Here is an 11,676-nt window from a genome sequence, read left to right on the forward strand (position 1 = left end):
TTTTTAATATTTAAAATTATTAGTAAATAAATAATTTTCTGGTGAGTTTATATTTATGGAGTATAAGGAAGGAAACTGACCATCGTATAAAAAAGTCCATTTCTGAAAATGCATATTAATATATGTTTTTATAGCTGTTAAATTGCAAATTTATATTCATATTTTCAACATTGACATTGAATTCAGAAAGTTGTAATAAACATATTAAAAATTATGTTTTTGCATTAAGAATAACCTTAATTTTTAAAAATTCTTAGTAATTAAAAGATTTTCATAGATAGATCTTTATGTTTATGGTGCATAAGGAGGAGAGTGATCGTTAATTGCAGGATTCAATTATTCAATAAATAAATAAATAATTTTCCTAATATTTATGATGTATGAGGAAACTCACCATCATTAGCAGGATTCCATTAAACTCCTATTTATGAAAATGCATATTAATATTTGCATTAGGAATAACTCTTTTAATTTTTTGAAATTCTTAGTAATTAAAATATTTTTATAGATAGATGTTTATGTTTATGGTGCATAAGGAGGAGAGTGATCGTCAAAGGCAGGATTCAATTAAAGGATAAATTAGAAAATACATATTAATATCTGTTTTTAGTCCTGCTTATTTGAATATTTATTTTCATGTTTCCAACATTAACCTTGAATTTAGAAAGTTCTTTTTAATGGAAATATGAAAAATTGTGTTTTTATAATAAGAATATATTTTTTAATTTTTAAAATTATGTTAATTAAACAAATAAATAATTTTCCTAAGCTATTTATGATGTATAAGAAGGAAACTGACCATTAATAGCAGAAAGTTCTCTATAATAAAAATATTAAAATTTGTGTTTTTATTAGGAATATGTTTTTATTCCTGCTAAATTGCAAATTTATTTTTATGTTTCCAACACTGACATTAAATTTAGACAGTTCTTTTTTATGGAAATAAATTAGTATATCAAGAATATACTTTTTAATTTATAAAATTGTTAGTTATTAAATAATTTTCCTAAAAGTTTATGGTGTATAAGGAGGAAACTGACCATCAATAATAGGATTCGATTAAACGCCCATTTATGAAAATGCATATTAATATATGTTTTTATTCCTGCTAAATTGCAAATTTATTTTCATGTTTGAAACAGTGACGTTGAATTCAAAAAGTTCTTTGTAATAAAAAATCCTTTGTAATGAAAATATTTAAAATCGTGTGTTTACATCAGAATTTTTTTCATTTTTTTAACATTGTTGTGATATTAAATGATTATTACAAGAGACCAGTCGTCAATAGCAGGACCCGATCAAAAGACATGTATGAAAATGTATATTAATTAATATCTGTTTTAGTCCTCTTTGTGTGGTATTAGACTGTTTATAATTGTAACACACTTCATTCATTATAATAAATATCTTTATAATTGATTTTTTCTGACAATAATGTTTATTTATTAATTGGGTTTTTCTAATAAGAATTAATATTTTTAATATTAAATTTGTTAGTAATTGTTTCATGAGTTATTGTTAATGCTTTCATCAGTAACGTCATTAATTTCGTGGTGTCTTCTCATAGAATTTCTTTGAGGATGTTTCAAAGGTGGTTTTTTAGGTGTTTTATAGTGTAGACGAGGAAGTGTTTCACGGTGAGTCGTTGGTCACAGATCTTGCATGTTGGAAATTTACTTCCTTTCATCAGATAATTGTGTAATATTTTTGTATGGACAATTCCAAGGCAAATTAAAATAGTCCCTCCTATTATTTAATGTATTATATAACATATTTGGCTGGCTGGCGTTTATATCTAGACTAATTCTATTGGTGGATATAAAGAACAGAAGTGGACGCATATGAAAATTATTTGACAATTAAGGTCAATTCTTTTTTTATTTTATTTCTATAATGAATAGCATATATCTTAGGTTATATATTCTGCTGGGTAACTTGGTTATAAATATGGCACCATTGATGGATTTGACCTCTTCTAAGATTGCTATTGATTCGCCAGTGTATAGGCTGCTTATTAGGTTTAAGCAATAAATGGGGCCTTCGTTTTGATTGATGAACGCAGCTGCATCTCTATTTTCGAATTTTAGACGTCTATTCTATATACTGGGTCATGAGAATGAGGAATATATAGTGTTGAAAATTTGTGGGTGGTTTGGTTGTTTGAGAAGTGGATAACTTTGTAGTTCAGAGGGCGTTCTTAATTTGAAACAGTTTGGGTTGGGTTGTTGATAACTGAATGATTTTCATAAGAGATTGTTATCTGAGCAGGATTTCAGTCGATTCCGTGACAATAAAAGAAAATGTTATTATGAAAATATTGAGCTTTTTTAATAAGAATAAATTTTTATTTTTAAAATTATTCTCAGTTGGAAATTCTTTTAAGAAATGTTTATCTTTATAGTAAATAAGTGGTTGCCTGAGCATCAGAAAAATAATTCTATCAAAGGATTTATATCAAGGCATGTTGATACTTGTTTTCAGTCTTGCCTGTTACCGAATTTATTTTCTTGTTTGTAACATATTGAAAGTTCTTTGTAACGTAAATATTTGAAATTGGTTTCATAAGAGATCTTTATCTTCAGGGAACATAAGCCAGTAACTGACCATCAATAATAGGATTGGATTAAAGGACGATTTATGACATCGCATATTGATATCCGTTTTCAGTGCAGCTTGTTTGTGAGTGCATTTTTGTGTTTGCTTTACTTATACCAAATTCATAGAGTTTTTCGTAATGTAAACATTTCAAATTGACTTCCTGCAATACCCAATAAATATTTTAATATTTAAAATTGTCATTAATTCGAACGATTTTCATAACAGATGTGAATAAATAAATAAAATTAATAGAAACAAGATAAATCGGTGTGTGATTTAACGTTTCGATTGAAACCGAGACGCAATAAATCCTAAAAATCAATCAAATTCAATACAATATAAAATGGAACAGCTGCAAAAATCCTCGGGCATTTTTCATCGACGCATACAGGTTCTGTTTATTGTGTTAAAATTTCCATCGAATTTCCCACACAGTCGAATTTAAAATAACATTGATGGATTCTGATAGGTGTAACTGTGGATCGCACTTTGTGAGTTTTAATTCTAGGGAATGGAATTGGAGTCGGCGTAATAAAATTTTATGTCCCGTAAAGTAGTGAGGTTTTTTTTAATGTTCTAATGCAATTTGTAGTTACCTTGATTTGTACGCTCATTATTGGATTCGAATAATCCTTAATTAACCCAATTATATTTGGCCATGCTAATTAGAGTTATTAACTGAACAAAAAAAATTCTGTCTCAATTTGTATGTTATCCGTATTGCGTATTAATCATGTTCCTTTCATCATTATTTTGTAAATCAGTCTGAATCGAATTTAATCCTGAAATAATTACCGGTTTTTATGGTTTATTTTGCGTATAAAATGTTCCATTTCCGCCATGCAAATCACATTTACTTATTAATGAAATCGTCAATTAGCTGTTAAAGCTCACAAAAGCACAAAAATTATTATGTAAGTGTAAGAATCCTTTGAAATTTAATGGTCATTTTCTGCATTTTACGAGTCATTAAAACTTTCACGTTTCGGTGTTTCAATATAGGTCGTCCAAAAACTCGTCATAAAACTTTTATTAAGCCGCGGGACGAAAGTTTTTAGATGTAATATAACAAAGAATTTCTTCTTGACCTGCAAATGCGAAACTGTCAGTTTAGTTAAGTAACTAGTTGAGAATTTGTGCATGAACAGCAAATGAATGCAGTTTTTTTAATTTCTATTTTAAATTAAAATACACAATAATAAAACAAAGTTTTATATAAGTTTATTTATAAGTATTTTAAGTGTTCTAAAATGAATGAAATAAATACAAACTTTAAAATAAATTAAAGTTGATACCTAAAACTCAGCAAATTTAAATTTTTACATAATTTGCTGTTAAAATATGGATTTTTGGATTACAAATCAAATTATTTATTAATGAAACAATCAAGACAGACATTAAAACTGGGCAGGATAATTATTCTCTAAGTGGAAGCAATTTAGAAGAAATTTTCTGTATTTTACAAATCACTGAAACTTCACATTTCAACGTGTAAATGTAGTTTGACTTGGGAAACTCGTGTTAACAAAGAAATTCTTCTTAAATTACAAATACAAAAATGTCAGTCTAATTAAGTTAAGTCTCAGGATTGTTGCAGAGGCAACACAACAATTATTTTCGTACCTTTTAAGCTCGAAATTGTTACAAATAAAGGGAGTAACGAATTGTTAACCATCATTTTTGTATTCTCTATTCAAATCATTGTTACTCATTAATGAAAAAATCAGGAATCAAAAGAGCTATTAAAACTTAAGACCAAAATTACTTGGCGGAAGTGGCACAAACTCCTTTAAAACTTAATGATGTGAAAGAATTTGTTAGGTCTACTTTACATTTAAAACTAAAATAGATACTAATTTAATTTGATTTTTCATATAATTTATGTGTTTTTAAATATTTTCAATTTACCTTACTTACATTTAAAATATAATGTTATGAGAGAATTTGAATGAAGTTATGTAGGAGAAATTTCCAATTAATAATAAAATAACTGATGTAAATTAAATTGGTCTCAATGAATTTCGAATCCACATATTCGGCTTGCGACTCAAATTTATTTATTAAGGACCCAATGAAAACTGAGCAAGAGAATTTTCCTTTAAGCGGAAATGTAAAGGAATCCTTTGAAATTTATTGGTCATTTTCTGCATTTTACGATTCATAAAAACTTCACATTTCGACGTTTCAATGTAGTTTAACTTAAAAAGCTCGCCCGCAAATTTTTATTAAGCCACAGGGTGAATGTTATATGTAAATTAACAAAAAAATTATTCTAAAAACTTCAACTGTGAAGTTGTCAATTTAATTATATAAATAGTTGCACGAAAGGAAAACGAATGCAGCTTGTTTATATATTTTACAATTATTATCTTTATAAATTCTGTATTTTTTGGTAGTTTTGATTGTAAATTTCCACATTGTTTTAGTTTTTACAGTTTAATTCGAAAAATTTGCACTTTAATAATGAAATAAGTGATGTAGCAGTAAATTGCTTTATAAAAGACAGGAAATCAATTGTTAGCCACCATTTTTGTGTTATCTATTCGAGTCATTGTTTCTCATTCATGAAACAACCATCAATTAAAAGAGCCATTAAAACTGAAGATGAAAATTACTCTGTAAATGGAAGTTCCTTTGAAATTTTATGGTGTAAAAGCAGTTATTAGATGTACATTACATACAAAATTAAAATGTATATTAATATTCAATATTCAATAATATTCATATTTCATACAAATTTAATTTGATTTTTAATATAAATTTACAGTCAAAAATTCAAATTTCTACATAATTTACAATTAAAATATAATCTCATGAAAAAATTTAAATGTAGTTCTGCAGGAGAAATTTCAATTTATAATAAAATAATTAATGTGACTAAAATTGCCTAAATGAATTTTGAATGAATGAAGCAACAAAAATAGATATTAACAACAGAGTAGGAAAATTAGACTTTAAGTGGAAGTGTAAAAAATCCTTTGAAATTTATTGGTCATTTACTGAATTTACGAGTCTTTAAAACTTCACATTTCAACGTCTCAATGTAGCTCGACTTAAAAAGTTCATTCTGAACCTCAGAGGGGAAATTTTTTAAATGTAAATTAGCCAAGAAAAAGCTCTTATACTACAAATGTGAATCTGTCAATATAATTATATTTTACTTAATTATTGTCGTTGTAAGTTCTGAACCTTTAGATAGTTTTAAATGAAATTTACAATAAATACAAATACTTTTTAAATTTTTATATTTATTTCGAGAAATTTGCATTTCATAATGAAGTGAGTGCTACAACTGGAAAAAACTTCTTATAAAGCAGGAAATTAATTGTTAACCACCATTTCATCATTAATTAAACAAACAACAATCAAAATAGCTATTAAGACTTAAAACGAAAATAAAATAACTCTGGTAGTGAAAGACTGAAAGATTTTAAAATTTAATAGTGTGCTTTAAAATCCATATCCATAGTAACAAAGTAATTAATATAAACTTTAAGATATTGATATTGATTGAGATAGGTATGTTGATCCTACATTACAGCTACTAAAGCAAGTAACACATTTTTGTATAGTCATTTTCTATATTTTTAGAACCATTACAACTTCATGTTTCAATATATCAACACAGGTTGACCAAAAACTCGTCATAAAACTTTTATTAGGCCTAGGACAGAAGTTTTTAGGTGTGACATAACAAAGAACTTCTTTTTGAGTTCCAAATCCGAAACTGTCACTTCGCTGTTAACTAGCTTGTCCCGGATTTCCGGGGAAACGAATTCAGTATTTAAGTTTACTTTATATATAAAATTAAAATATATAACATTTAATTTAAATATCAACTTTAAGATACATCAAATTGATACTTAAAATCTAATTAATACATAATTTACAATTGAATTAAAAGCAGAAGGTAGAATTAGAATGCAGTTCTTAGATGTGATGTATCAAAGAAATTCTTCTTGAACTGCAAATACGAATTAGTCAGTTTAATTATGTAAATACTTTCAGAATTGTAGCAGGAAAAGGAAAGGAATCCAATTTTAGCATAATTTACCATTATTTACGTATACTTAGATAACTTTATATTGAAACTTATGTAATGTACACTTTAAAATTCGTCAAATTGGTATAACCCTATTGAAAATTTCCACATTGCTTTAGTTTGTACAGTTTCTAGCGAGAAATGTATATAATTTATAATTGTAGATCGTCACATATAAGACAGGAAATGAATTTCTAACCACCATTTTAGGTTCTCCATTCAAATCATATTTATTCATTATTTAAACAATTAAACGAGCCATTAAAAATGGAGAAGAAAATTATTCTGTAAGTGGTAGTGTGAAAGAATCCTTTGAAATTTAATGATCATTTTCTGCATTTTAGGAATCATTAAAACTTCAACGTTTCATTGCAAGGCTCCTGAAAGTTTTCAGTAAGCCGCTGGGCGAAAGGTTTTACATGTAATGTGACAATGAAATTCTTCCTGAACCACAAATGCGAAGCTGTCAGTTTAATTATGTAAATAGTTGCGGGATTTTAGCAGGAAGAGGGAACTAATGCTGTTTTTAGGTTTAAGATCCTCACATAATTTACAATTAAGATAAAAATACACAATAAAAATGAAGACTGTAAAGACATAATTTATAAGAATTTAGCATGCGTTTTTATACAATTTCCAAAGTAATTTATGCAATAGAAACTTCAAATTGATACGTTAAAATCATACGTATTTCCACATTGTTCTGGTTTTTACAGAATTCTACATCAAAGTAAACTTTTCTCAAGGGAAAATTCCAATGCAGTTCTACGCTCGAGAAATTTGCATTTCATAATGAAATAAATTAAAGTGATGTACGCCCAAATTGCCACATATTAGGGAGAAAACGAATTTATTAACCAGTTCCTGCTAAATGCAAATTACGAATCGTAAATTATAAGTGAACTCAGCACAGTTAATTTTTTTATGGCCATTAAAAAAATGTAACTTAATCAATATTTAGCTCGGCTTTATTTTTGTTCTTGCACTCGTAAAAACTGTATTAAAAGAGGGAGAAAGTTATTAAAGTCGCGAAAGTTTTAGGGAAAACAGTAAAACCACTGTCAATTATGTAATTACCTCTAATAAACTGGTAATCGATACTATACGAAAGAAACTCAGAACTGTTTTTTTAAACGCTTAATAATATACAAAATTCCTCGGCAACAAGAATTCAATCTCCTGAAACAGCACCTACAAAAAAAGTATCAGCGCTTTTCTGTAGCATTTTAATAAAGTTAAATTAGATTTTTCGTGTGGCCCAGAAATAAGATCTAATTAAAAACTTGAGTAGTGCGACAACAAATATATTAAATGTGACTGAAAGAGAGCATAAACCATATGTGCTAATCAATCACAATCCAACTTGTTTAATTAGGTTTGGGTGTTGTCGAATGGAGTTAGTTTTTGCTTAAGCCTAAATAAATACATATTTTGTCTAGGGAAATTATATTTTAAGTGTAAACAAGATCATTGGCATTTTATTAAAGGGTCGGACTAAATTGAGACGATATTTTTACTTTGAACGTCGAATTTAATTTATTTAACATAGTTCTTATTTTATACTTTTTCCGGTTAAAGACTATTTCGCTTTTAGATTCTTTTTATTTAGTTCCTGAATTTACAATTAAAAATGGATATTTATAAAGGAGCTTACAGTTCTCTTGAGAAATCAGTCTGAAATTTCGGTTCGACCAGAAGTGACGATAATCTTTTCAAATAAAGTAATATATAGTATTCTTAAAATCCACATAAAATAGTGGATGTTCATTTTTCAACACTTTCGACATGGTGTTTGATATTTTATTTTCATAGATATTACTAAAATATGAAAAAATTTAAAGTAGGTTTGTGATAATAATACAGGTCCGATTAACAATTTTTTCACCTTTTTGAATATATCGAATGTCGAAAAACAATAATTTTAATTAGAACATATAAAGGATGAAGAAATTTTATGTCGAATTCTGTGATTTGAAATAAGAAATTAAACTAAATTTAAAAGGAGGAAAAGGTAAACGTAAATACCAAACACATTGTATACTTTAGAAAACTAAAAGATTTTTAGGATACACTTTTATTGATTTTCACTAAAAATAATCTTTTCAACAATACGATTGTTGGCACATCATACATTTTAATTAATCATTTGTGATGTGAGAAAATTTGTTGAACATATTAAATAATAATAATAAATAAATAAAGGTGGGATTCAAAAGTGTATCTATAAAATTTGGAAAATAAAAAGTTAATGTCACTTGGTTAATCTTTTCAACATTATAATCGATGGTAATAGGAATATTTGAGTTACTGACTCCATGTGAGATCTTTTCAAAAAGTTAATGTGTCAAAAATAAATGAAGTTAAAAAATCGATTTAAAATGTAATTGGTTCAGAATTCTACAAAAAATTAAAAGTGCAACAACATTTATAGAGTTCCATTTAAGAACCAATGTTAATGTCAGTTAATAGTAATACAAAATATTTTTGTTAGTCACTCCATGTGCGAATATTTTTGTAATAAGTGAAATGTGTCAAAAATACATGAAGATAGGAAATAGATTCAAAATGCAATTGGTTCAAAATTCTACAAAGAATTAAGTGCAGCAATATTTATAGAGTTCCATTTGAGAAGTTAATGTCATTTTATTTGAACTTTCTAACATTGCAATCGATGGTAAGGGGGCTATTTTAGTTAGCCACTCCATGAGAGAAAATTTTTTGAAAAAGTTAAATGTGTCAAAAATAAATGAAGATAGAAAGTCGATTCAAAATGTAATTGGTTCAGAATTCTACAGATAATTAAAATTGCAACAACTTTTATAGAGTTCCATTTGAGAACCAAAGTTAATGTTACTTTGGTTGAACTTCTCAACATTACAATCGATGGTAATACAGCTATTTTTGTTAGTCACTCGTTGTGTGAATATTTTTCTAAATTGTGAATCTCCATGTGTAAATATTTTTTGAAGAAATTAAATGTGTCAAAAATAAATGAAGATGGAAAATCAATTAAAAATTTAAAAATTAAATAGATCCAAAATTCAACGTAGAATTCATATATTTAAATTTGATAATGATTTTAAATTGATAAATTTCTAATCAATCAGTTATGTGAATCATTCTGAATTTTAGATTTATTAAATTTTAAATGAACTATCGATAATTATAGTGCACTTTTAAATATAACTATTATAATTATTGTAGATTAAATTCTGATTATGAAAAGAATTTTCTTAATGAATTTCCGTTTTAAAATTCCCTTCCTTTCACATTTAACAAAAGATGAGCCGAAGTTGAAATTAACCACTGAACACTGAAATTTAATTTAATTTGGTTCGTACCTAAAATTAAAATTAAAAACTACAAAATATTAAAACACATTTTCACAAAGGATAATGAATTTAATCAGCCACATATTTTTAAAATTAAATTTGGAAAATAAACAAATAGTATTACGGAAGATTTAATTAAATAAAACAAATTTAAGGAAAAAATACCGGACGAAAATAATTACGCAGCTTTATTAAATAAATAACCAGAAATTTTAACCCCGGTCATAAATCGGCGTATTTTATTATGTCTTGTCTTATTGCGACATTTTTAAACCCGATTTAAAGTGCCGTTTCACCTTTTATCCTCTCTTATTTATAGATCTGAAATCCCCAAAAGAAGAAAAATAAACGAAATATCCATTAATTTAACTCACACCCGTTTATTTTTTTCGCACAAACAACAACTGTGAAAAACGTCTAATTAGCACGGAATGATTTTTTAATGTCTGTTTACCAAAAAGTGCAAAAGTTAAAAAGAGAATTTCAACATTTCGGCGTGACTAAACTGTGCACGAGTTGGCAAGTTTGAAGGTAAGGCGAAAGTTATATTAGTTGCCAAACTTTCACTAGACTTTGAATTATTCCGCGGTGTTTTGGTGAAAAGATAACGGAATTTAACATAATAATCATCATTCCAATGAGGGGGCTTCGTGAATTACGATAAAATTGTGTGAAACAGCCAATTAACTAGTTTAAATGGGGAGTTCTCTTTGTTTAATTCTCTGTTTGTAGGTAAATTAGGGTTAAAATTAAAATACATTATGAAAGATTCATAAAAATTCATAATTTTTGAACTTTTAATATATTTTATTTGTAGGTGAAACTTATATTTTTATGATATTTTTAACAAAATCATGTATATCATGTTTACTGGTTTACAGAAATTTCTCCTATACACAAATTTTCAGGAGTAAAATTATATGTTCAATTCTGAAATGTCAGTAGTTTTCTAAAGTTGCCTCCTTTTGTGGATTTGCTTAAACATTTCAGGTGTGGTCACATCATTTGGTCTTCCATTGGGCTGTTCGTCTTTGTATGGCTAGTATGATCTTTGCCATCCAATATTTTACAGTTGTTAATGAAGGGGAACAGTTAATTTTGCAATTGTGATTTAATATAACGGTCCTGGTTTCTATAAGAGTTAATTATTCAATATTTGTGAACATAGTGTACATATATTTTAAGAACCTATTGATAGCCATAAGAAGTTTTTTTTTTAAGAGTAGTAAATTCCCTTACAACACATAAAATTGTACTACAGAATAGTTAATTTCCCCCTCACTACATATTTGACCAATAAAAACCTAAATCTCAGAGAAATGACGACGTAAATTTTTCCACTTTCCCTCGACGCAGACGACTCATAAAATTGAAACAAGAACCAATAAAGCAAATGAATTTGTTTTTTTCCAAGACCTATCTCGTTGATTGATTGATCGGCGACCGGATGGCATAAGTCGTGATTCGAGAGCGAATGACAATACAACAAGTTAAGCTTCGGTCGCGACGACATGTGATCCGACTTTCAAACTTCGAGCTTCAAGTCCCTGATTAGCCACGAACACGCCACTCCAGATGGTCGGAAGGTCATGGGGATTGGCTTGTGGTTTCTTTTTCGAGTGCTGAATTACGATTTTTTAATTTATGTGCCTGGTTTGTTGCAGGAAGTTTAATTGGTTGTTAATTTTTGGACGGCGTCAGATG

The 11,676-nt window shown here is 27.5% G+C and overlaps 1 protein-coding gene across 1 annotated transcript in view; it reads left to right on the plus strand.

Moving 5' to 3' along the window:
• Positions 1–2,749, plus strand: part of LOC109598301 (G-protein coupled receptor dmsr-1-like) — a 46,805-nt gene extending 44,056 nt beyond the window's left edge. Inside the window, exon 2 of the mRNA XM_049967531.1 lies at positions 2,583–2,749. Within this exon, the coding sequence (XP_049823488.1) occupies positions 2,583–2,599 (17 nt within the window). The 3' untranslated portion in view covers positions 2,600–2,749. The remainder of the gene's footprint in view (positions 1–2,582) is intronic.
• The last annotated feature ends 8,927 nt before the right edge of the window (positions 2,750–11,676 follow it).

Source organism: Aethina tumida, chromosome 5 (assembly GCF_024364675.1).
Source record: "Aethina tumida isolate Nest 87 chromosome 5, icAetTumi1.1, whole genome shotgun sequence".
NCBI classification, from domain to species: Eukaryota; Metazoa; Arthropoda; class Insecta; order Coleoptera; family Nitidulidae; genus Aethina; species Aethina tumida.